Source organism: Carcharodon carcharias, chromosome 38 (assembly GCF_017639515.1).
Source record: "Carcharodon carcharias isolate sCarCar2 chromosome 38, sCarCar2.pri, whole genome shotgun sequence".
Classification (NCBI taxonomy): Eukaryota; Metazoa; Chordata; class Chondrichthyes; order Lamniformes; family Lamnidae; genus Carcharodon; species Carcharodon carcharias.
This window is the reverse complement of record NC_054504.1, coordinates 2,764,633-2,790,228: the sequence shown is the minus strand read 5'-3', so window position 1 is coordinate 2,790,228 and position 25,596 is coordinate 2,764,633. Positions and strand designations below refer to the sequence as shown.

The following is a 25,596-nucleotide window of genomic DNA, read 5'->3' as shown; positions in this document are numbered from 1 at the left end:
GGTGGGAGAGAGAGTGGGGCAGCGATGCCTATTTTCACTCCAGGTAGGTCTGCCTCTGAACCTAGACTCTGCTCCCTCGTCCGAGACTCCTTCCAAGCGGTGTAAATTGTGTGTCTCTCTCTATCTCTCTGCCGACCCTATCAGTTCCCCCCACCGAACATCCCGATAACTGTGATCAAATCGGCCCCTTATGACCCAGAGTTTGTGTTTAGTCCCACCCACCGCGTCATCTGACCCCTCGTTAACCCCTGTAAATACTGACACACTCCCCGGGGTCCCCCCTGTAAATACTGACACACTCCCCGGGGATCCCATGCGTGTATTGACCAAGTCCGGGCACCAGCCCCTCAGGCACCCCTATTGCTGATGCAAATGCACTCCCTCATCTTCACTACTCCGCACTCCCTTCCTCCCCTCTCCCCTCGGCCTCCTTGGGTACACACACCTCATTGAAGTCAAGGGATGAGTCGTTGCACAAGGCACAGATGGTTGCCAGTTCCACCAAGCCATCATACTGACCACTTTTGACTGGTTTATCATTCCGATGTCTGTGTGTCAGAACAGAACAACAGAGCATTAATATTCTTCCGGACGGAGATGGAAGAGACTTCCCAGAACATCCCCTCAGGATGTTTCAACTCGCGAGTCACTCCCTCCGACAGTGCGGCTCTCCCTCAGCACTGACCCTCCGACAGTGCGGCGCTCCCTCAGCACTGACCCTCCGACAGTGCGGCTCTCCCTCAGCACTGACCCTCCCACAGTGCGGCTCTCCCTCAGCACTGACCCTCCGACAGTGCGGCGCTCCCTCAGCACTCACCCTCCCACAGTGCGGCGCTCCCTCAGCACTGACCCTCCCACAGTGCGGCTCGCCCTCAGCACTGACCCTCCGACAGTGCGGCTCTCCCTCAGCGCTGACCCTCCGACAGTGCGGCGCTCCCTCAGCACTGACCCTCCGACAGTGCGGCTCTCCCTCAGCACTGACCCTCCGACAGTGCGGCTCTCCCTCAGTACTGACCCTCTGGACATCCAAAATGAGCCAAAGGGTCAGTCGGTGTAAGATTGACACTAACAGTAATGGGGGGCTGAATAAGATGGCTGTTCTTTGCCTGAACTCATTCAGAGACATAGCCGACCCTCGGCTTTGAGGTTTTGAAGTTAATTGGTTGGACAAACGTGGAGAGACAGTAATAAATAAAGGGGGCCAATTCTAAAGGGGGGGGCAGGAACAGAGGGAGCTGGGGGTAAATGTGTATAAATCATTGAAGGGGGCAGGACAGGGGGAGAGAGGGGTTAATAAAGCAGACAGTATCCTGGGCTTTATTCATAGGGGCGTAGGGTACAAGAGCAGGGAGGTTAGGTTAATCCCTTTATAAAACTCTGGGATCGCTCCCGGCTGGAGTTTCGCGTCCAATTCCGGGCTCCGCACTTTGGGAAGGATGTGGATGCCCTCGGAGAGGGTGCAGAGGAGATTTACCGGAACGTTTCCCGGTGGGGATAATGAGGGGACTTCAGTCCATGTGGTGGGGGGAAGAGAGAGAGCGGGAGAAGCTGGGATTTTTCTCCCCGGAGCGGAGGAGGTTAAGGGCGGGTAGAGACTGAATCGAGGACGTTCCCAGCGAGGGGGGGATAGTGTTCCCGGTGGCAGGAGGGGTGGGGGAGGAACCAAGAGGGGCAGGGATTGGCGGGTCGACCCCCAGATCCAGATCGGCGCTGATCGGCCAGGGGTGGGGGGTCGGCGCAGGAATGATACTCACACTTCTCCCTCCGGGGCGTAGGTCGATCCCGAGATGGAGAACTCGTTTAGCGTGCACACGTCCCCCTCCACCTTATCGAGGACGAACATCTGGAAGGCAAAGCACGCGCGCTGTGTCAACGCTGCTACCATGTCGCAGCCACGCGGGCGGCGTTTCCCACCGCTGCCGCCTAGCCGAGCTGGCGTACCACTGGTGAGCAGGGCGGCGTGAGGCTTTCAGCGTCGACCGGCCAGAGCTCGCGAAAGACGCCAGTCAGTGGCCGGACAGCACCCACCGGGCAACCCCGAGCGCGCTAAGAACGCACCTGTCCTGAGGCCTGCCAAGGGGAGAAGCCGTGACCCGTTTATAGGGCGGGATTGGCGGTCAGTTGGGTAAGGTTAAAGGTCGTGGCCAAAGAGAAAGGTGAGGTAAGTGGGTCAGGGCGTGGGGTAGATGGGAGGGGCCGCAGTGGTGTTGGGCGGGGAGGGAGGGGGGGGTGTTGGTGAGGTACTCGTTAGGGGGAAGGGGGGTGGGGTGGGAGGGGGGTGGAATCCATCGAGGGTTGGGAGGCTGGTTGGGCGGAGTGGTCGGGGGGGGTAATCGGCGAGGGGGTTGGGGGTAGTTGAGGGGGTGAGTTATAGTCAGGGTGGGTGTGGGAGGTGATAATCAGGGGGTTGGGGGTAGTTGAGGGGGTGAGTTATAGTCAGAGTGGGTGGGGGGGGTGTTGGTTACTGGGCGCCTGGGGGGTGGTGCTGCTGGTTGGGGGGGGTGTGGTGGGTGTGTGGGCTAGCGGCCGGGTGGGGGGAGGGGTGGTCGTCAAGTGTTTTGGGGAGGGTGTGGCGGGGGGGGGGTGGGGAGTCAGCAGGTCAGGGGGGGGGTGTTGGGAGGGGGGTCAGGAGTTGCAGGAGGCGGTGAGGGATGTGGGAGGGTAGTTGGATGAAGGGGGGGGGATTGTCGGGGTGGGGGAGGGGGAAGGGTGTGGCGGGGGGAGGTGAGGGGGGTCAGGGGTTGCAGGAGGCGGTGAGGGATGTGGGAGGGTAATTGGATGAAGGGGGGGGGGATTGTCGGGGTGGGGGAGGGGGAAGGGATGTGGCGGGGGAGGTGAGGGGGGTCAGGGGTTGCAGGAGGCGGTGAGGGATGTGGGAGGGTAATTGGATGAAGGGGGGGGGGATTGTCGGGGTGGGGGAGGGGGAAGGATGTGGCGGGGGAAGGTGAGGGGGGTCAGGGGTTGCAGGAGGCGGTGAGGGATGTGGGAGGGTAATTGGATGAAGGGGGGGGGATTGTCGGGGTGGGGGAGGGGGAAGGGGATGCAGTCTTTGCCCAGGAGGGCGGTAGAAGCAGCCAGGGAAGCAGATAGACATACCTTACACACGGACATCTGGTTGGTGGTCAAGGTTCCAGTTTTATCGGAGCAGATGACTGAGGTGCAGCCAAGGGTCTCCACAGAGGGTAAGCTCCTAACAATGGCATTCTTCTTGGCCATACGCCGGGTACCCAATGCCAAGCAGGTGGTGATCACAGCGGGCAAACCTGGAAGGTAGAGGAGAGCATGGTCAAGCAACTGGTTGGACAGTGGAGGCGGTAGCTGCACCCATCGCTCTTGGGTCAGTGCTGAGGGAGCGCCGCACTGTCGGAGGGTCGGCGCTGAGGGAGAGCCGCACTGTTGGAGGGTCAGTGCTGAGGGAGAGCCGCACTGTGGGAGGGTCAGTGCTGAGGGAGCGCCGCACTGTCGGAGGGTCGGCGCTGAGGGAGAGCCGCACTGTGGGAGGGTCAGTGCTGAGGGAGCGCCGCACTGTCGGAGGGTCAGTGCTGAGGGAGCGCCGCACTGTCGGAGGGTCGGCGCTGAGGGAGAGCCGCACTGTTGGAGGGTCAGTGCTGAGGGAGTGCCGCACTGTCGGAGGGTCAGTGCTGAGGGAGCGCCGCACTGTGGGAGGGTCAGTGCTGAGGGAGCGCCGCACTGTGGGAGGGTCAGTGCTGAGGGAGCGCCGCACTGTCGGAGGGTCAGTGCTGAGGGAGAGCTGCACTGTCGGAGGGTCACTGCTGAGGGAGAGCCGCACTGTGGGAGGGTCAGTGCTGAGGGAGAGCCGCACTGTCAGAGGGTCAGTGCTGAGGGAGAGCCGCACTGTGGGAGGGTCAGTGCTGAGGGAGCGCCGCACTGTCGGAGGGTCAGTGCTGAGGGAGCGCCGCACTGTTGGAGGGTCAGTGCTGAGGGAGATTGTGCCGGGGGGAGGAACTGACCTTCAGGGATTGCAGCCACTGCAAGAGCGACAGCGATCTTGAAGTAGTAAACAGCTCCCCGGATCCAGGAACCCCCATGGACTGGGTCGTTGAAGTGGCCGATGTTGATCATCCAGACGGCCACGCAGATGAGGGAGATGACCTTGGAGAGCTGCTCCCCGAACTCGTCCAGCTTCTGCTGCAGGGGTGTCCTTTCCTGCTCTGTACCAACCATCTGGTCCCGAATCTTGCCAATCTCCGTGCTCACTCCGGTGGCTACCACCACTCCGGTGGCTTTGCCCGCTCCGATGTTGGTGCCCTGGGTTGAGGGGAGCGGAGGGAGAGAGAGAGAGAGAGAGGGAGAGAGAGGGGAGGGTTACTGACTGGATGAGGGACAGACACACACCGGTCAGGGTTACAGCGCTGACCCTCCGACAGTGCGGCGCTCCCTCAGCACTGACCCTCACACAGTGCGGCGCTCCCTCAGCACTGACCCTCCGACAGTGCGGCGCTCCCTCAGCACTGACCCTCCCACAGTGCGGCGCTCCCTCAGCACTGACCCTCCCACAGTGCGGCGCTCCCTCAGCACTGACCCTCCCACAGTGCGGCGCTCCCTCAGCACTGACCCTCTGACAGTGCGGCTCTCCCTCAGCACTGACCCTCTGACAGTGCAGCTCTCCCTCAGCACTGACCCTCCGACAGTGCGGTGCTCCCTCAGCACTGACCCTCCGACAGTGCGGCTCTCCCTCAGCACTGACCCTCTGACAGTGCGGCGCTCCCTCAGCACTGACCCTCCCACAGTGCGGCGCTCCCTCAGCACTGACCCTCTGACAGCGCGGCGCTCCCTCAGTACCGCAGACTGGGCTACAGACAAGCCGGGGGTTGGGGTGGGTGAGGGGTGACCCTTTCCACGCAGCGGACATCACTGCGCTGGGGTAGCGGAACAGGAGACGGTGAACGATTCGAATTGGACTGGCGCTGGAAAGAAATAAATCTCGGGAGAGTTTTACGACTCGAGACCCGGAGTGAGCGGGTTGTACGATGACGAAAGGTTGGACAGACTGGGCTGGTTTCCTCACTGGAGTTTCGAAGAGTGAGGGGTGGTTGGAGGTGGGTGATTCGAATGACGTGTGGAAGATCCCAAACGTCTTTGAGAACTTGGACGTGGAGAGATAGCAATTTCATTCAACAATTTCACGAAACATGGATATATTCTCCATTACCCAATTTAAAGGTGCCTTTTCAAGTTAGTTGCAAACTAGGGCCAGAAAGGAGTTGAAGAGGAGCCAAATGGCTAATAAGGAGGAGGATCTAGTGTGAAAAGCAGAAGTTGATGGTTTGATTACAGGTGGACAAGTCCTGGACAAGTTAGAAACACTTGCGATGGACTTTGGAGGGCCCAGACTCATTGAACTCCTTCTTCCTGATCCACGTTTGCTGGAAGGTAGAGAGAGAGCGGGTCCAGAACTAAGGTGAGGGTGTCAATGTTTTTAAATTAGGGGTTCCGCCCTTTAAGGACAGAGACTAGGGGGAATTTACTCTCCCAGAGAGGGTGGTGCCCCTCTGGAACTGTCTGCCTCAGAAGATGGTGGAGACCCGGGAGGGGGGTGCGGGGTTGGGGGAGCTGAATAGTTTTAAGGCAGAGGGTGGAGAGGCGTTCCTGGTGGGTGAGGGGAATCGAAGGTCGGGCGGGGAAGCCTAACAGTTCAGCCCCGGTCTTATCCAACAGTCGAGGGGGTCAGAATGGCCTTCATTATTAAACTTTCGTGACTGTGGGGAGAGAGCGGGGGTGTGGTGGGGAGAGAGCGGGGGCACGGTGGGGAGAGAGCGGGGGCGCGGTGGGGAGAGAGCGGGGGCGTGGTGGGGAGAGAGAGAGGGCCCGGTGGGGAGAGAGCGGGGGCGCGGTGGGGAGAGAGCGGGGGCGCAGTGGGGAGAGAGCGGGGGCGCGGTGGGGAGAGCGTGGGGGTCCGGTGGGGAGAAAGCAGGAATGCAGTGGGGAGAGAGCGGGAGTGTGGTATGGAGAGAGTGGGAGTGTGGTGGGGAGAGAGCGGGAGTGAGGTGGGGAGAGTGTGGGGGTGAGGTGGGGAGAGAGCGGGAGTGTGGTGGGGAGAGAGCGAGAGTGTGGTGGGGAGAGAGCGGGAGTGCGGTGGGGAGAATGCGGGGGTGAGTTGGGGAGAGAGCGGGGGAGCGGTGGGGAGAGAGCGGGAGTGCGGTGGGGAGAGAGCGGAAGTGAGGTGGGGAGAGTGTGGGGGTGCGGTAGGGAGAGAGCGAGAGTGTGGTGGGGAGAGAGTAGGGGTGAGGTGGGGAGAGAGCGGGGGTGCGGTAGGGAGTGAGCGGGGGTGCAGTAGGGAGAGAGCGGGGGTGCGGTAGGGAGAGAGCGAGAGTGAGGTGGGGACAGAGCGGGAGTGGGGGGGGGAGAGAGCGAGAGTGTGGTGGGGAGAGAGCGGGAATGCGGTGGGGAGAGAGTGAGGGTGCGGTGGGGAGAGTGTGGGGGTGAGGTGGGGAGAGAGCAGGAGTGTGGTATGGAGAGAGCGGGAGTGCGGTGGGGAGAGAGCGGGAGTGCGGTGGGGAGAGTGCAGGGGTGAGTTGGGGAGGGAGCGGGGGTGAGTTGGGGAGAGTGCGGGGGTGAGTTGGGGAGAGAGCGGGGGTGTGGTGGGGAGAGAGCGGGAGTGCGGTGGGGAGAGAGCGGGAGTGAGGTGGGGAGAGTGTGGGGGTGCGGTAGGGAGAGAGCGAGAGTGTGGTGGGGAGAGAGCGGGGGTGAGGTGGGGAGAGAGCGGGGGTGCGGTAGGGAGAGAGCGGGGGCGCAGTGGGGAGAGAGCAGGAATGCAGTGGGGAGAGAGCAGGAGTGTGGTATGGAGAGAGTGGGAGTGCGGTGGGGAGAGAGCGAGAGTGTGGTGGGGAGAGTGTGGGGGTGAGGTGGGGAGAGAGCGGGAGTGTGGTGGGGAGAGAGCGAGAGTGCGGTGGGGAGAGTGCGGGGGCGAGTTGGGGAGAGAGCGGGAGTGCGGTGGGGAGAGAGCGGGAGTGAGGTGGGGAGAGTGTGGAGGTGCGGTAGGGAGAGAGCGAGAGTGTGGTGGGGAGAGAGCGGGGGTGAGCTGGGGAGAGAGCGGGGGTGCGGTAGGGAGAGAGCGGGGGCGCAGTGGGGAGAGAGCGGGGGCGCGGTGGGGAGAGAGCGGGGGTGCGGTGTGGAGAGCGTGGGGGTGCGGTGGGGAGAGAGCGGGGGTGCAATGGGGAGAAAGCAGGAATGCAGTGGGGAGAGAGCGGGAGTGTGGTATGGAGAGAGCGGGAGTGCGGTGGGGAGAGAGCGGGAGTGAGGTGGGGAGAGTGTGGGGGTGCGGTAGGGAGAGAGCGAGAGTGTGGTGGGGAGAGTGTGGGGGTGAGGTGGGGAGAGAGCGGGAGTGTGGTGGGGAGAGAGCGAGAGTGTGGTGGGGAGAGAGCGGGAGTGCGGTGGGGAGAGTGCAGGGGTGAGTTGGGGAGAGAGCAGGGGTGAGTTGGGGAGAGTGCGGGGGCGAGTTGGGGAGAGAGCGGGAGTGCAGTGGGGAGAGAGCGGGAGTGAGGTGGGGAGAGTGTGGGGGTGCGGTAGGGAGAAAGCGAGAGTGTGGTGGGGAGAGAGCGGGGGTGTGGTAGGGAGAGAGCGAGAGTGTGGTGGGGAGAGTGTGGGGGTGAGGTGGGGAGAGAGCGGGGATGCGGTAGGGAGAGAGCGGGAGTGCGGTGGGGAGAGTGCGGGGGTGAGGTGGGGAGAGAGCGGGGGTGCGGTAGGGAGAGAGCGGGAGTGAGGTGGGGAGAGTGTGGGGGTGAGGTGGGGAGAGTGTGGGGGTGAGGTGGGGAGAGAGCGGGGATGCGGTAGGGAGAGAGCGGGAGTGCGGTGGGGAGAGTGCGGGGGTGAGGTGGGGAGAGAGCGGGGGTGCGGTAGGGAGAGAGCGGGAGTGAGGTGGGGAGAGTGTGGGGGTGAGGTGGGGAGAGTGTGGGGGTGAGGTGGGGAGAGAGCGGGGGTGAGGTGGGGAGGGAGCGGGGTTGTGGTAGGGAGAGAGCGAGAGTGCGGTGGGGAGAGTGTGGGGGTGAGGTGGGGAGAGAGCGGGGATGCGGTAGGGAGAGAGCGGGAGTGCGGTGGGGAGAGAGCGGGGGTGCGGTAGGGAGAGAGCGGGAGTGAGGTGGGGAGAGTGTGGGGGTGACGTGGGGAGAGAGCGGGGGTGAGGTGGGGAGGGAGTGGGGGTGCGGTAGGGAGAGAGCGGGAGTGAGGTGGGGAGAGTGCGGGGGTGAGTTGGGGAGAGAGTGGGAGTGCGGTGGGGAGAGAGCGGGAGTGCGGTGGGGAGAGAGCGGGGGTGCGGTGGGGAGAGAGCGGGGGTGAGTTGGGGAGAGTGTGGGGGTGAGTTGGGGAGAGAGCAGGAGTGCGGTGGGGAGAGAGCGGGGGTGCGGTGGGGAGAGAGCGGGGGTGAGTTGGGGAGAGTGTGGGGGTGAGTTGGGGAGAGAGCGGGAGTGCGGTGGGGAGAGAGCGAGAGTGTGGTGGGGAGAGAGTGGGAGCGCAGTAAGGGGGTGGAATGGGGTGTGGGTCGGTGGGTTGGGTTCGATGAGGTGGGGAGGGGAGTGCATACAGTCGACACTCACGGAAAACAGCATGTTTTTCTTGTCCTGGTTAACAGCTCGAGGGTCTGGAATGGGTTCCGTGTGCTTGATCACGGAGACCGATTCACCTGAAAGGGGGGAGACAATAACACACTTCATTAGATCCAATACCATCGCTCGTCAACACTAGGAGGCGGCGGTGTAGAGCTATCGTCACCGGGGCTAGTAATCGGGGGAAAGACCATAAGACATAGGAGAATAAATTAGGCATTCAGCCCATCGAGTCTGCTCCGCCATTCAATCATGGCTGATACGTTTCTCAACCCCATTCTCCCACCTTCTCCCCGTAACCTTTGACCCCCCTTACCAAACAAGAACCTATCTATCTCGCTCTTAAATACACTCAATGAGCCGGCCTCCACTGCCTTCTGTGGCAATGAATTCCATAGATTCACCACTCTCTGGCTAAAGAAGTTTCTCCTCATCTCTGTTCTAAAAGGTCTTCCCTTTACTCTGAGGCTGTGCCCTTGGGTCCTAGTCTCTCCTACTAATGGAAACATCTTCCCCACGTCCCACTCTATCCAGGCCTTTCAGTATTCTGTAAGTTTCAATCAGTGACCCCACTCATCCTTCTAAACTCCATCGAGTATAGACCCAGAGTCCTCAAACCTTCCTCATATGTTAAGCCTTTCATTCCTGGAATCATTCTCGTGAACCTCCTCTGGACCGTCTCCAGGGCCAGAACATCCTTCCTGAGATACGGGGCCCAAAGTTGCTCACAATATTCTAAACGTGGTCTGACCAGAGCCTTATAAAGCCTCAGCGGCACATCCCTGCTTTTATATTCTAGTCCTCTTGAAATAAAAGCCAACATTGCATTTGCCTCCCTAACTATCGACTCAACCTGCAAGTTAACCTTAAGAGAATCCTGGACTGGAACTCCCAAGTCCCTTTGCACTCCAGATTTCTGAATTCTCTCCCCATTTAGAAAATAGTCTATGCCTCTATTCTTCCTACCAAAGTGCATGACCTCACACTTGCCCACGTTGTATTCCATCTGCCACTTCCTTGCCCATCTCCTAAACTGTCCAAATCCTTCTGCGGCCTCCCCACCTCTTCAATACTACCTGTCCCTCCAGCTCTCTTTGTATCATCTGCAAACTTAGCCAGAATGCCCCCAGTTCCTTCACCTAGATCATTATTCGGGTTCGAATCCCCTCTACTCCCCGGGCAGGAGTCAATTGAGGACACAAAGGGAAAGCGACAACTCTGGAGTTAAAAGCCTAATGATGACCATGAAGCGGTTGTTGTAGAAGCCCATCTGGTTCTCTAACTAGGCGGTGGTCATGAGTGAGGGTTGGGGGCTTGGGTTGGGATCACCAGATGGTGGAATTTCAGTTCCATAAACATCTGCAATTAAGAAGTCTAAAGGCGATGGTTATGAAGACCCATCGGGGGGCACCAAGTCCCTTCTGGGGGAGGGAATCTGCCAACCTTACCCTGGTCTGGCCTACATGTGACTCCAAACCCCGCCCCCCCCCCCACCCCACAGCGGGTGAGGTTGACTCTTAAATGCCCTCTGAAGCGGGGGTGGGGGGACATTTACAATGTAGCGACGCCCACCCCCACGATTGAACATGAACAAACCACCCATCGAGCTGCCGTTCAGTCAACTCTTTCTGATGGTACTCCTTCCCTCAATCTTACCCTCACTATCTCCCTCACTCTTACCCTCACCGTCTCCCTCACTCTTACCCTCACTGTCTCCCTCACTCTTACCCTCACTGTCTCCTTCACTCTTACCCTCACTGTCTCCCTCACTCTTACCCTCACTGTCTCCCTCACTCTTACCCTCACCGTCTCCCTCACTCTTACCCTCACTGTCTCCCTCACTCTTACCCTCACTGTCTCCCTCACTCTTACCCTCACTCTTACTCTCACCGTCTCCCTCACTCTTACCCTCACTGTCTCCCTCACTCTTACCCTCACTCTTACCCTCACTATCTCCCTCACTCTTACCCTCACCGTCTCCCTCACTCTTACCCTCACTGTCTCCCTCACTCTTACCCTCACCGTCTCCCTCACTCTTACCCTCACTGTCTCCTTCACTCTTACCCTCACTATCTCCCTCACTCTTACCCTCACCGTCTCCCTCACTCTTACCCTCACTGTCTCCCTCACTCTTACCCTCACCATCTCCCTCACTCTTACCCTCACTGTCTCCCTCACTCTTACCCTCACTGTCTCCCTCACTCTTACCCTCACTCTTACCCTCACCGTCTCCCTCACTCTTACCCTCACTGTCTCCCTCACGCTTACCCTCACTCTTACCCTCACTGTCTCCCTCACTCTTACCCTCACCATCTCCCTCACTCTTACCCTCACTGACTCCCTCACTCTTACCCTCACTCTTACCCTCACTGTCTCCCTCACTCTTACCCTCACTGTCTCCCTCACTCTTACCCTCACCGTCTCCCTCACTCTTACCCTCACTGTCTCCCTCACTCTTACCCTCACTCTTACCCTCACTCTTACCCTCACTGTCTCCCTCACTCTTACCCTCACTCTTACCCTCACTGTCTCCCTCACTCTTACCCTCACTGTCTCCCTCACTCTTACCCTCACTGTCCCCCTCACTCTTACCCTCACTGTCTCCCTCACTGTCTCCCTCACTCTTACCCTCACCATCTCCCTCACTGTCTGCCTCACTCTTACCCTCACTGTCTCCCTCACACTTACCCTCACTGTCTCCCTCACTGTCTCCCTCACTCTTGCCCTCACTGTCTCCCTCACTCTTACCCTCACCATCTCCCTCACTCTTACCCTCACTATCTCCCTCACTCTTACCCTCACTGTCTCCCTCACTCTTACCCTCACCGTCTCCCTCACTCTTACCCTCACTGTCTCCCTCACTCTTACCCTCACTGTCTCCCTCACTCTTACCCTCACTCTTACCCTCACCGTCTCCCTCACTCTTACCCTCACTGTCTCCCTCACTCTTACCCTCAATCTTACCCTCACTATCTCCCTCACTCTTACCCTCACTCTCTCCCTCACTCTTACCCTCACTGTCTCCCTCACTCTTACCCTCACCGTCTCCCTCACTCTTACCCTCACTGTCTCCTTCACTCTTACCCTCACTATCTCCCTCACTCTTACCCTCACCGTCTCCCTCACTCTTACCCGCACTGTCTCCCTCACTCTTACCCTCACTGTCTCCCTCACTCTTACTCTCACTGTCTCCCTCACTCTTACCCTCACTCTTACCCTCACCGTCTCCCTCACTCTTACCCTCACTGTCTCCCTCACTCTTACCCTCACTCTTACCCTCACTGTCTCCCTCACTCTTACCCTCACCATCTCCCTCACTCTTACCCTCACTGACTCCCTCACTCTTACCCTCACTGTCTCCCTCACTCTTACCCTCAGTGTCTCCCTCACTGTCTCCCTCACTCTTACCCTCACCATCTCCCTCACTGTCTCCCTCACTCTTACCCTCACTCTTACCCTCACTGTCTCCCTCACTCTTACCCTCACCATCTCCCTCACTCTTACCCTCACTGACTCCCTCACTCTTACCCTCACTGTCTCCCTCACTCTTACCCTCAGTGTCTCCCTCACTGTCTCCCTCACTCTTACCCTCACCATCTCCCTCACTGTCTGCCTCACTCTTACGCTCACTGTCTCCCTCACTGTCTCCCTCACTCTTGCCCTCACTGTCTCCCTCACTCTTACCCTCACCATCTCCCTCACTCTTACCCTCACTGTCTCCCTCACTCTTACCCTCACTCTTACCCTCACTGTCTCCCTCAATCTTACCCTCACTCTTACCCTCACTGTCTCCCTCAATCTTACCCTCACTGTCTCCCTCACTGTCTCCCTCACTCTTACCCTCACTCTTACCCTCACTGTCTCCCTCACTCTTACCCTCACTGTCTCCCTCAATCTTACCCTCACTCTTACCAATAATCTCACCCTCACTCTTACCATCAATCTTACCCTCACTCCTTCTGTACTCACTATTCCAGCCCCCATCACTATCTTATCGTTCTCTCGCTTTTACTAAGTGTGGGTGTGGTAGCCAAATAATTCCAGGGCACCCAGTGGGGTGAGAATGAGTTAAGAATGACTTCAGAGCACGGTCTGATCAGACAGGAGTGAGACGAGAGAGCGTGAAGAGGGTGTGGGACAAGTGTGAGCGCGGTGTGAAATAAGAGTGAGATGGGAGTGAAATAAGAGAGTGAGACAGGACTGAGATAAGGTGAGTTAAGAGTGGGATAGGAGTGAGATAAGAGGGAGTGAGAGAGCGAGGGTAAGAGTGACTGAGAGAGTAAAGGAGAGAGTGAGTGAGAGGGCGAGGGTAAGAGTGAGGGTAAGATTGAGGGTAAGAGTGAGGGTAAGATTGAGGGTAAGATTGAGTGTAAGAGTGAGGGTAATGTGAGGGACACAGTGAGGGTAAGAGTGTGCGAGACAGTGAGGTTAAGAGTGTGCGAGACAGTGAGGATAGAGTGACGGTAAATGTGAGGGAGACAGTGAGGGTAAGAGTGAGGGTAAGAGTGAGGGAGACAGTGAGGGTAAGAGTGAGGGTAAGATTGAGGGGGACAGTGAGGGTAAGAGTGAGGGTAAGAGTGAGGGTAAGAGTGAGGGTAGGATTGAGAGGGACAGTGAGGGTAACAGTGAGTGTAAGATTGAGGGGGACAGTGAGGGTAAGAGTGAGGGTAAGAGTGAGGGTAAGATTGAGGGAGACAGTGAGGGTAAGAGTGAGGGAGACAGTGAGGGTAAGAGTGAGGGAGACAGTGAGGGTAAGACTGAGGGTAATTTTGAGGGTAAGAGTGAGGGAGACAGTGAGGGTAAGATTGAGGGAGACAGTGAGGGTAAGAGTGAGGGTAAGCTTGAGGGAGTCAGTGAGGGTAAAATTGAGAGAGACAATGACGGTAAGAGTGAGGGTAAGAGTGAGGGTAAGATTGAGGGGGACAGTGAGGGTAAGATTGAGGGAGTCAGTGAGGGTAAGGGTGAGGGTAAGATAGAGGGAGTCAGTGAGGTGAAGAGTGAGGGTAAGATTGAGGGTATGAGTGAGGGAGACAGTGAGGATAAGAATTAGGGTAAGATTGAGGGAGACAGTGATGGTAAGAGTGAGTATAAGAGTGAGGGTAAGAGTGAGTGTAAGAGTGAGGGTAAGATTGAGGGAGACAGTGAGGGTAAGATTGAGGGTAAGATTGAGGGAGACAGTGAGGGTAAGAGTGAGGGTAAGATTGAGGGAGACAGTGAGGGTAAGAATGAGGGTAAGATTGAGGGAGACAGTGAGGGTAAGAGTGAGGGAGACAGTGAGGGTAAGAGTGAGGGAGAGAGTGAGATTAAGAGTGAGGGTAAGAGTGAGGGTAAGATTGAGGGAGACAGTGAGGGTAAGAGCGAGGGTAAGATTGAGGGAGACAGTGAGGGTAAGAGTGAGGGAGACAGTGAGGGTAAGAGTGAGGGAGAGAGTGAGGGTGAGAGTGAGATTAAGAGTGAGGGTAAGAGTGAGGGTAAGTTTGAGGGTAAGAGTGAGGGAGACAGTGAGGGTAAGAGTGAGTGTAAGAGTGAGGGTAAGATTGAGGGAGACAGTGAGGGTAAGATTGATGGTAAGATTGAGGGAGACAGTGAGGGTAAGAGTGAGGTAAGATTGAGGGAGACAGTGAGGGTAAGAGTGAGGGTAAGATTGAGGGAGACAGTGAGGGTAAGAGTGAGGGTAAGAGTGAGGGAGACAGTGAGGGTAAGAGTGAGGGAGACAGTGAGGGTAAGATTGAGGGAGATGGTGAGGGTAAAATTGAGGGAGACAGTGAGGGTAAGTTTGAGAAGGACATTGAGGGTAAGAGTGAGGGTAAGATTGAGGGTAAGAGCGAGGGAGACGGTGAGCGTAAGAGTAAGGGTAAGAGTGAGGGAGTCAGTGAGGGTAAGAGTGAGGGTAAGATTGAGGGAGTCAGTGAGGGTAAGAGTGAGGGTAAGAGTGAGGGAGTCAGTGAGGGTAAGAGTGAGGTTAAGAGTGAGGGAGTCAGTGAGGGTAAGAGTGAGGGTAAGAGTGAGGGAGTCAGTGAGGGTAAGAGTGAGGGTAAGATTGAGGGAGTCAGTGAGGGCGACAGTGAGGGTAAGATTGAGGGAGACAATGAGGGTAAGAGTGAGGGTAAGGTTGAGGGAGACAGTGAGGGTAAGAGTGAGGGTAAGATTGAGGGAGACAGTGAGGGTAAGAGTGAGGGTAAGATTGAGGGAGACAGTGAGGTTAAGAGTGAGGGTGATGGTGAGGGTAAGAGTGAGGTAAGAGTGAGGGTAAGAGTGAGGGAGACCGTGAGGGTAAGAGTGAGGATAAGATTGAGGGAGACAGTGAGGGTAAGAGTGAGGGAGACAGTGAGGGTAAGAGTGAGTGAGACAGTGAAGATAAAAATGGAGGAGTGATTGGGGAGAGAGAGAGCGCGAGAATGAGAGTAACTTGGAGTGACAGAGTGAGGGTAAAAGTCAGGGAGAGACTGAAGGAGAGAGTGAGGGAGAAAGTGAGTCAGAGAGTAAAGGTAAGAGTGAGGGAGAGTGTAAAGGAGAGAGTGAGGCAGAGCAGGAGGTTAAGAGTGTCGGTGAGGGGAGAAAGCAAGGGAGGAAGTGAGTCAGAGAGTGAGGGTAAGAGTGAGGGAGAGAGTGAGTGAGGGGGAGGGTAAGAGTGAGGGAGAGAGCGAGGGAGGAAGTGAGTCAGAGAGTGAGGGTAAGATTGAGGGAGAGAGTGAGTGAGTGGGAGGGTAAGAGTGAGCGAGTGAGGAAGTGAGTCAGAGAGTGAGGGTAAGATTGAGGGGGAGAGTGAGTGGGGGAGGGTAAGAGTGAGGGAGAGAGTGAGTGAGGGGGAGGGTAAGAGTGAGGGAGAGAGCGAGGGAATAAGTGAGTCAGAGAGTGAGGGTAAGAGTGAGGGAGAGAGTGAGTGAGGACGTGAGTCAGAGAGTGAGGGTAAGTTTGAGGGAGAGAGTGAGTGGGGGGAGGGTAAGAGTGAGGGAGAGAGCAAGGGAGGAAGTGAGTCAGGGAGTGAGGGTAAGAGCGAGGGAGAGACCGAGGGAGGAAGTGAGTCAGAGAGTGAGGGTAAGATTGAGGGAGAGAGTGTGTGAGGGGGGAGGGTAAGAGTGAGAGAGAGAGATTAAGAGTAACGGTAAGAGTGAGACAGATGGTGAAGAGTATTTCCTTTTATTCGTCCATGGGATGTGGGTGTCGCTGGCTAGGACAGCGTTTATTGCCCATCACTAATTGCCCTTGTCGACCACATGGCTGTGGGTCTGGAGTCACATGTAGGCCAGACCGGGTAAGAGTGGCAGATTTCCTTCCTTGAAGGGCATTAGTGACCCAGATGGGTTTTTACAACAATCGACAGTGGTCTCCTGGTCATCATCAGAGTTCTAATTCCAGATGTTTATTGAATCCATATTTCACCGTCTGGAGCGGCAGGGTCTGAAGCTGGGGTTTCCGGAATACTAGCCCAGTGACGATATAACTACTCCACCGCTTCCCCAGTAAGAGTGAGGGAGAGAGTGAGGGAGAGAGTGAGAGAGGGAGGGAGAGAGTGAGAGTGAGGGAGAGAGTGAGGGTAAGAGTGAGAGAAGGAGTGAGGGAGAGAGTGAGAGTGAGGGAGAGAGTGAGGGTAAGAGTGAGAGTGAGGGTAAGAGTGAGGGTAAGAGTGAGAGCGAGGGTAAGAGTGAGAGAGGGAGTGAGGGAGAAAGTGAGAGTGAGGGAGAGAGTGAGGGTAAGAGTGAGAGTGAGGGTAAGAGTGAGGGTAAGAGTGAGAGCGAGGGTAAGAGTGAGAGAGGGAGTGAGGGAGAGAGTGAGGGTAAGCGTGAGAGAGAGAGCGAGGGAGAGAGTGAGAGTGAGGGAGAAAGTGAGGGTAAGAGTGAGAATGAGGGTGAGTGAGGGTAAGAGTGAGAGAGGAAGTGAGGGAGAGAGTGAGGGTAAGTGTGAGAGTGAGGGTAAAAGTGAGGGAGAGAGTGAGGGTAAGAGTGAGGGAGAGAGTGAGGGTAAGAGTGAGGGAGAGAGTGAGGGAGAGAGTGGGGGTAAGAGTGAGGGTGAAAGCAAGGGAGAGAGTGAGGATAACAGTGAGAGAGGGAGTGAGGGAGAGAGCAAGTTTAAGAGTGAGAGAGGGAGTGAGTGAGAGGGTGAGGGTAAGCGTGAGGATAAGAGTGAGAGTGAGGGTAAGAGTGAGGGTAAGAGTGAGGGAGAGAGCGAGGGAGAGAGTGAGGGTGAGAGAGTGAGGGTAAGAGTGAGGATAAGAGTGAGAGTGAGGGTAAGAGTGAGGGAGAGCGAGGGAGAGAGTGAGGATAACAGTGAGAGAGGGAGTGAGGGAGAGAGTGAGGGGGAGGGTAAGTGCAAGAGTGAGGGTAAGAGTGAGAGCGAGGGTAAGAGTGAGGATAAGAGTGAGAGAGGGAGTGAGGGTAAGAGTCAGGATAAGAGTGAGAGTAAGAGTGAGGATAAGAGTGAGGGAGTGAGTGCGGGAGTGAGGGTAAGAGTGAGGATAAGAGTGAAAGTGAGGGTAAGAGTGAGGATAAGAGTGAGAGTGAGTGTAAGAGTGAGGGTAAGAGTGAGAGTGAGGGTAAGAGTGAGGGTAAGAGTGAGGATAAGAGTAAGAGTGAGGGTAAGAGTGAGAATGAGACCAGTGACCCTCCAATAGACCACAGTATTTATATGGCTGGTCCCAGTTCAGTTTCTGGTCAATGGTAACCCCCAGGATGTTGATAGTGGGGGATTCAGGGATGGTGATGCCATTGAACGTCAAGGGGGCGATGGTTAGATTCTCTCTTGTTGGAGATGGTCATTGCCTGGCACTTGTGTGGTGTGAATGTTATTTGCCACTTGTCAGCCCTGAGCCTGGATATTGTCCAGGTCTTGCTGCATTTGGACATGGGCTGCTTCAGTATCTGAGGAGTTGTGAATGGTGCTGAACATTGTGCAACCATCAGCGAACATCCCCACTTCTGACCTTATGATGGAAGGAAGTTCATTGATGAAGCAGCTGAAGATGGTTGGGCCGAGGACACTAACCCTGAGGAACTCCTGCAGTGATGTCCTGGAGCTGAGATGACTGACCTCCAACAACCACAACCATCTTCAGTATGAGGGTAATGGTGCATGTTGGGGTGAGGTAGGAGTGAGATGTGGCTGGGTTGGGGTAGGGTAGGAGTGAGAGATCAGTGGATTGGAGTGAGTTAGGAATGAAGTATGGGTGGGTTTGAGTGAGTTGGAGTAGTTTGGAGTGAGTTTGGTGTGGGTTATATCGGAGGTGGGCAGTGGAGTGAGTTTGGTGTGGGTTATATCAGAGGTGGGGAGTGCAGTGAGGTTGGTGGGGGTTATATCGGAGGTGAAGTGGGTTGGAGTGAGATCGGTGTGGGTGAGATCGGAGGTGGAGTGGGCTGGAGTGAGATTGGTGTGGGTGATATGGGAGGTGGAGTGGGTTGGAGTGAGATCGGTGTGGGTGGGATTGGTGTTGGAGTGAGGTCGGTGTGGGTGGGATTGGTGTTGGAGTGAGATCGGTGTGGGTGGGATTGGTGTTGGAGTGAGATCGGTGTGGGTGGGATTGGTGTTGGATTGAGATCGGTGTGGGTGGGATTGGTGTTGGAGTGAGGTCGGTGTGGGTGGGATTGGTGTTGGAGTGAGATCGGTGTGGGTGGGATTGGTGTTGGAGTGAGATCGGTGTGGGTGGGATTGGTGTTGGAGTGAGATCGGTGTGGGTGGGATTGGTGTTGGAGTGAGGTCGGCGTGGGTGGGATTGGTGTTGGAGTGAGATCGGTGTGGCTGGGATTGGTGTTGGAGTGAGATCGGTGTGGGTGGGATTGGTGTTGGAGTGAGATCGGTGTGGGTGGGATTGGTGTTGGAGTGAGATCGGTGTGGGTGGGATTGGTGTTGGAGTGAGATCGGTGTGGGTGGGATTGGTGTTGGAGTGAGTCGGCGTGGTTTGGAGTGAGGTGGGATTGGTGTTGGAGTGAGATCGGTGTGGGTGGGATTGGTGTTGGAGTGAGATCGGTGTGGGTGGGATTGGTCTTGGATGAAGGTCGGTGTGGGTGGATTGGTGTTGGAGTGAGATCGGTGTGGGTGGGATTGGTGTTGGAGTGAGATCGGTGTGGGTGGGATTGGTGTTGGAGTGAGATCGGTGTGGGTGGGATTGGTGCTGGAGTGAGATCGGTGTGGGTGGGATTGCTGTTGGAGTGAGATCGGTGTGGGTGGGATTGGTGTTGGAGTGAGATCGGTGTGGGTGGGATTGGTGCTGGAGTGAGATCGGTGTGGGTGGGATTGGTGCTGGAGTGAGATCGGTGTGGGTGGGATTGCTGTTGGAGTGAGATCGGTGTGGGTGGGATTGGTGTTGGAGTGAGATCGGTGTGGGTGGGATTGGTGTTGGAGTGAGATCGGTGTGGGTGGGATTGGTGTTGGAGTGAGATCGGTGTGGGTGGGATTGGTGGTGGAGTGAGATCGGTGTGGGTGGGATTGGTGTTGGAGTGAGATCGGTGTGGGTGGGATTGGTGTTGGAGTGAGATCGGTGTGGGTGGGATTGCTGTTGGAGTGAGATCGGTGTGGGTGGGATTGGTGTTGGAGTGAGATCGGTGTGGGTGGGATTGGTGTTGGAGTGAGATCGGTGTGGGTGGGATTGGTGTTGGAGTGAGATCGGTGTGGGTGGGATTGGTGTTGGAGTGAGATCGGTGTGGGTGGGATTGGTGTTGGAATGAGATCGGTGTGGGTGGGATTGGTGTTGGAGAGAGATCGGTGTGGGTGGGATTGGTGTTGGAGTGAGATCGGTGTGGGTGGGATTGGTGTTGGAGTGAGATCGGTGTGGCTGGGATTGGTGTTGGAGTGAGATCGGTGTGGGTGGGATTGGTGTTGGAGTGAGATCGGTGTGGGTGGGATTGGTGTTGGAGTGAGATCGGTGTGGGTGGGATTGGTGTTGGAGTGAGATCGGTGTGGGTGGGATTGGTGTTGGAGTGAGATCGGTGTGGGTGGGATTGGTGTTGGAGTGAGATCGGTAGTGGGTAGGATTGGTGTTGGAGTGAGATCGGTGTGGGTGGGATTGGTGTTGGAGTGAGATCGGTGTGGGTGGGATTGGTGTTGGAGTGAGATCGGTGTGGGTGGGATTGGTGTTGGAGTGAGATCGGTGTGGGTGGGATTGGTGTTGGAGTGAGATCGGTTGTGGGTGGGATTGGTGTTGGAGAGATCGGTGTGGTGGATTGGTGTTGGAGTGAGATCGGTGTGGGTGGGATTGGTGTTGGAGTGAGATCGGTGTGGGTGGGATTGGTGTTGGAGTGAGATCGGTGTGGGCTGGGATTGGTGTTGGAGTGAGATCGGTGTGGGTGGGATGGTGTGGGTGGGATTGGTGTTGGAGTGAGATCGGTGTGGGTGGGATTGGTGTTGGAGTGAGTCGGTGTGTGGATTGGTGTTGGAGTGAGATCGGTGTGGGTGGGATTGGTGTTGGAGTGAGATCGGTGTGGGTGGGATTGGTGTTGGAGTGAGATCGGTGTGGGTGGGATTGGTGTTGGAGTGAGATCGGTGTGGGTGGGATTGGTGTTGGAGTGAGATCGGTGTGGGTGGATTGGTGTTGGAGTGAGATCGGTGTGGGTGGGATTGGTGTTGGAGTGAGATCGGTGTGGGTGGGATTGGTGTTGGAGTGAGATCGGTGTGGGTGGGATTGGTGTTGGAGTGAGATCGGTGTGGGTGGGATTGGTGTTGGAGTGAGATCGGTGTGGGTGGGATTGGTGTTGGAGTGAGATCGGTGTGGGTGGGATTGGTGTTGGAGTGAGATCGGTGTGGGTGGGATTGGTGTTGGAGTGAGATCGGTGTGGGTGGGATTGGTGTTGGAGTGAGATCGGTGTGGGTGGGATTGGTGTTGGAGTGAGGATCGGTGTGGGTGGGATTGGTGTTGGAGTGAGATCGGTGTGGGTGGGATTGGTGTTGGAGTGAGATCGGTGTGGGTGGGATTGGTGTTGGAGTGAGATCGGTGTGGGTGGGATTGGTGTTGGAGTGAGATCGGTGTGGGTGGGATTGGTGTTGGAGTGAGATCGGTGTGGGGTTGGATTGGTGTTGGAGTGAGATCGGTGTGGGTGGGATTGGTGTTGGAGTGAGATCGGTGTGGGTGGGATTGGTGTTGGAGTGAGATCGGTGTGGGTGGGATTGGTGTTGGAGTGAGATCGGTGTGGGTGGGATTGGTGTTGGAGTGAGATCGGTGTGGGTGGGATTGGTGTTGGAGTGAGATCGGTGTGGGTGGGATTGGTGTTGGAGTGAGATCGGTGTGGGTGGGATTGGTGTTGGAGTGAGATCGGTGTGGGTGGGTGGATTGGTGTTGGAGTGAGATCGGTGTGGGTGGGATTGGTGTTGGAGTGAGATCGGTGTGGGTGGGATTGGTGTTGGAGTGAGATCGGTGTGGGTGGGATTGGTGTTGGAGTGAGTCGGCGTGGGTGGGATTGGTGTTGGAGTGAGATCGGTGTGGGTGGGATTGGTGTTGGAATGAGATCGGTGTGGGTGGGATTGATGTTGGAGTGAGATCGGTGTGGGTGGGATTGGTGTTGGAGTGAGATCGGTGTGGGTGGGATTGGTGTTGGAATGAGATCGGTGTGGGTGGGATTGGTGTTGGAGTGAGATCGGTGTGGGTGGGATTGGTGTTGGAGTGAGATCGGTGTGGGTGGGATTGGTGTTGGAGTGAGATCGGTGTGGGTGGGATTGGTGTTGGAGTGAGATCGGTGTGGGTGGGATTGGTGTTGGAGTGAGATCGGTGTGGGTGGGATTGGTGTTGGAGTGAGATCGGTGTGGGTGGGATTGGTGTTGGAGTGAGATCGGTGTGGGTGGGATTGGTGTTGGAGTGAGATCGGTGTGGGTGGGATTGGTGTTGGAGTGAGATCGGTGTGGGTGGGATTGGTGTTGGAGTGAGATCGGTGTGGGTGGGATTGGTGTTGGAGTGAGATCGGTGTGGGTGGGATTGGTGTTGGAGTGAGATCGGTGTGGGTGGGATTGGTGTTGGAGTGAGATCGGTGTGGGTGGGATTGGTGTTGGAGTGAGATCGGTGTGGGTGGGATTGGTGTTGGAGTGAGATCGGTGTGGGTGGGATTGGTGTTGGAGTGAGATCGGTGTGGGTGGGATTGGTGTTGGAGTGAGATCGGTGTGGGTGGGATTGGTGTTGGAGTGAGATCGGTGTGGGTGGGATTGGTGTTGGAGTGAGATCGGTGTGGGTGGGATTGGTGTTGGAGTGAGATCGGTGTGGGTGGGATTGGTGTTGGAGTGAGATCGGTGTGGGTGGGATTGGTGTTGGAGTGAGATCGGTGTGGGTGGGATTGGTGTTGGAGTGAGATCGGTGTGGGTGGGATTGGTGTTGGAGTGAGATCGGTGTGGGTGGGATTGGTGTTGGAGTGAGATCGGTGTGGGTGGGATTGGTGTTGGAGTGAGATCGGTGTGGGTGGGATTGGTGTTGGAGTGAGTCGGAGTAGGTTTGGTGAGGGTGGGATTGGTGTTGGAGTGAGATCGGTGTGGGCTGGGATTGGTGTTGGAGTGAGATCGGTGTGGGTGGGATTGGTGTTGGAGTGAGATCGGTGTGGGTGGGATTGGTGTTGGAGTGAGATCGGTGTGGGTGGGATTGGTGTTGGAGTGAGATCGGTGTGGGTGGGATTGGTGTTGGAGTGAGATCGGTGTGGGTGGGATTGGTGTTGGAGTGAGATCGGTGTGGGTGGGATTGGTGTTGGAGTGAGATCGGTGTGGGTGGGATTGGTGTTGGAGTGAGATCGGTGTGGGTGGGATTGGTGTTGGAGTGAGATCGGTGTGGGTGGGATTGGTGTTGGAGTGAGATCGGTGTGGGTGGGATTGGTGTTGGAGTGAGATCGGTGTGGGTGGGATTGGTGTTGGAGTGAGATCGGTGTGGGTGGGATTGGTGTTGGAGTGAGATCGGTGTGGGTGGGATTGGTGTTGGAGTGAGATCGGTGTGGGTGGGATTGGTGTTGGAGTGAGATCGGTGTGGGTGGGATTGGTGTTGGAGTGAGATCGGTTGTGGGTGGGATTGGTGTTGGAGTGAGTGAGATCGGTGTGGGTGGGATTGGTGTTGGAGTGAGATCGGTGTGGGCTGGGATTGGTGTTGGAGTGAGATCGGTGTGGGTGGGATTGGTGTTGGAGTGAGATCGGTGTGGGTGGGATTGGTGTTGGAGTGAGATCGGTGTGGGTGGGATTGGTGTTGGAGTGAGATCGGTGTGGGTGGGATTGGTGTTGGAGTGAGATCGGTGTGGGTGGGATTGGTGTTGGAGTGAGATCGGTGTGGGTGGGATTGGTGTTGGAGTGAGATCGGTGTGGGTGGGATTGGTGTTGGAGTGAGATCGGTGTGGGTGGGATTGGTGTTGGAGTGAGATCGGTGTGGGTGGGATTGGTGTTGGAGTGAGATCGGTGTGGGTGGGATTGGTGTTGGAGTGAGATCGGTGTGGGTGGGATTGGTGTTGGAGTGAGATCGGTGTGGGTGGGATTGGTGTTGGAGTGAGATCGGTGTGGGTGGGATTGGTGTTGGAGTGAGATCGGTGTGGGTGGGATTGGTGTTGGAGTGAGATCGGTGTGGTGGATTGGTGTGAGGATCGGGGATTGGTGTTGGAGTGAGATCGGTGTGGGTGGGATGGTGTTGGAGTGAGATCGGTGTGGGTGGGATTGGTGTTGGAGTGAGATCGGTGTGGGTGGGATTGGTGTTGGAGTGAGATCGGTGTGGGTGGGATTGGTGTTGGAGTGAGATCGGTGTGGGTGGGATTGGTGTTGGAGTGAGATCGGTGTGGGTGGGATTGGTGTTGGAGTGAGATCGGTGTGGGTGGGATTGGTGTTGGAGTGAGATCGGTGTGGGTGGGATTGGTGTTGGAGTGAGGTCGGTGTGGGTGGGATTGGTGTTGGAGTGAGATCGGTGTGGGTGGGATTGGTGTTGGAGTGAGATCGGTGTGGGTGGGATTGGTGTTGGAGTGAGATCGGAGTGGGTGGGATTGGTGTTGGAATGAGATCGGTGTGGGTGGGATTGGTGTTGGAGTGAGATCGGTGTGGGTGGGAATGGTCTTGGAGTGAGTCGGCGTGGTTTGGAGTGAGGTAGGATTGGTGTTGGAGTGAGATCGGTGTGGGTGGGATTGGTGTTGGAGAGAGATCGGTGTGGGTGGGATTGGTGTAGGAGTGAGATCGGTGTGGGTGGGATTGGTGTTGGAGTGAGTCGGCATGGTTTGGAGTGAGGTGGGATTGGTGTTGGAGTGAGATCGGTGTGGGTGGTATTGGTGTTGGAATGAGATCGGTGTGGGTGGGATTGGTCTTGGAGTGAGTCGGCGTGGGTGGGATTGGTGTTGGAGTGAGTCGGCGTGGGTGGGATTGGTGTTGGATTGAGATCGGTGTGGGTGGGATTGGTGTTGGATTGAGATCGGTGTGGGTGGGATTGGTGTTGGAGTGAGATCGGTGTGGGTGGGATTGGTGTTGGATTGAGATCGGTGTGGGTGGGATTGGTGTTGGAGTGAGATCGGTGTGGGTGGGATTGGTGTTGGAGTGAGATCGGTGTGGGTGGGATTGGTGTTGGAGTGAGATCGGTGTGGGTGGGATTGGTGTTGGAGTGAGATCGGTGTGGGTGGGATTGGTGTTGGAGTGAGATCGGTGTGGGTGGGATTGGTGTTGGAGTGAGATCGGTGTGGGTGGGATTGGTGTTGGAGTGAGATCGGTGTGGGTGGGATTGGTGTTGGAGTGAGATCGGTGTGGGTGGGATTGGTGTTGGAGTGAGATCGGTGTGGGTGGGATTGGTGTTGGAGTGAGATCGTTGTGAGTGGGATTGGTGTTGGAGTGAGGTCTGTGTGGGTGGGATTGGTGTTGGAGTGAGATCGGTGTGGGTGGGATTGGTGTTGGAGTGAGATCGTTGTGAGTGGGATTGGTGTTGGAGTGAGGTCGGTGTGGGTGGGATTGGTGTTGGAGTGAGATCGGTGTGGGTGGGATTGGTGTTGGAGTGAGATCGGTGTGGGTGGGATTGGTGTTGGAGTGAGATCGGGGTGGGTGGGATTGGTGTTGGAATGATGATCGGTTGGTGGTGGGATTGGTGTTGGAGTGAGATCGGTGTGGGTGGGATTGGTGTTGGAATGAGATCGGTGTGGGTGGGATTGGTGTTGGAATGAGATCGGTGTGGGGAGGGATTGGTGTTGGAGTGAGATCGGTGTGGGTGGGATTGGTGTTGGGAATGAGATCGGTGTGGGTGGGATTGGTGTTGAGTGAGATCGGTGTGGGTGGGATTGGTGTTGGAGTGAGATCGGTGTGGGTGGGATTGGTGTTGGAGTGAGTCGCCGTGGTTTGGAGTGAGGTGGGATTGGTGTTGGAGTGAGGTCGGTGTGGGTGGGATTGGTGTTGGAGTGAGATCGGTGTGGGTGAGATCGGAGGTGGAGTGGGCTGGAGTGAGATTGGTGTGGGTGATATGGGAGGTGGAGTGGGTTGGAGTGAGATCGGTGTGGGTGGGATTGGTGTTGGAGTGAGATCGGTGTGGGTGGGATTGGTGTTGGAATGAGATCGGTGTGGGTGGGATTGGTGTTGGAGTGAGATCGGTGTGGGTGGGATTGGTGTTGGAGTGAGATCGGTGTGGGTGGGATTGGTGTTGGAGTGAGATCGGTGTGGGTGGGATTGATGTTGGAGTGAGACCGGTGTGGGTGGGATTGGTGTTGGAGTGAGATCGTTGTGAGTGGGATTGGTGTTGGAGTGAGGTCTGTGTGGGTGGGATTGGTGTTGGAGTGAGATCGGTGTGGGTGGGATTGGTGTTGGAGTGAGATCGGTGTGGGTGGGATTGGTGTTGGAGTGAGATCGGTGTGGGTGGGATTGGTGTTGAAGTGAGATCGGTGTGGGTGGGATTGGTGTTGGAGTGAGATCGGTGTGGGTGGGATTGGTGTTGGAGTGAGGTCGGTGTGGGTGGGATTGGTGTTGGAGTGAGATCGGTGTGGGTGGGATTGGTGTTGGAGTGAGGTCGGTGTGGGTGGGATTGGTGTTGGAGTGAGATCGGTGTGGGTGGGATTGGTGTTGGAGTGAGATCGGTGTGGGTGGGATTGGTGTTGGAGTGAGATCGGTGTGGGTGGGATTGGTGTTGGAGTGAGGTTGGTGT

The 25,596-nt window shown here is 56.8% G+C and overlaps 1 protein-coding gene across 1 annotated transcript in view; it reads right to left on the bottom strand.

Annotated features, from left to right (window-relative positions):
* LOC121273049 (sarcoplasmic/endoplasmic reticulum calcium ATPase 1) overlaps window positions 1-25,596 on the bottom strand; it is a 73,067-nt gene that overhangs the window by 18,367 nt on the left and 29,104 nt on the right. Inside the window, exons 7-11 of the mRNA XM_041180000.1 lie at window positions 8,553-8,638; window positions 3,972-4,269; window positions 3,097-3,263; window positions 1,755-1,843; window positions 446-548 (exon numbers count right to left, since the gene is read on the bottom strand). Of these exons, the coding sequence (XP_041035934.1) occupies window positions 446-548; window positions 1,755-1,843; window positions 3,097-3,263; window positions 3,972-4,269; window positions 8,553-8,638 (743 nt within the window). The remainder of the gene's footprint in view (window positions 1-445; window positions 549-1,754; window positions 1,844-3,096; window positions 3,264-3,971; window positions 4,270-8,552; window positions 8,639-25,596) is intronic.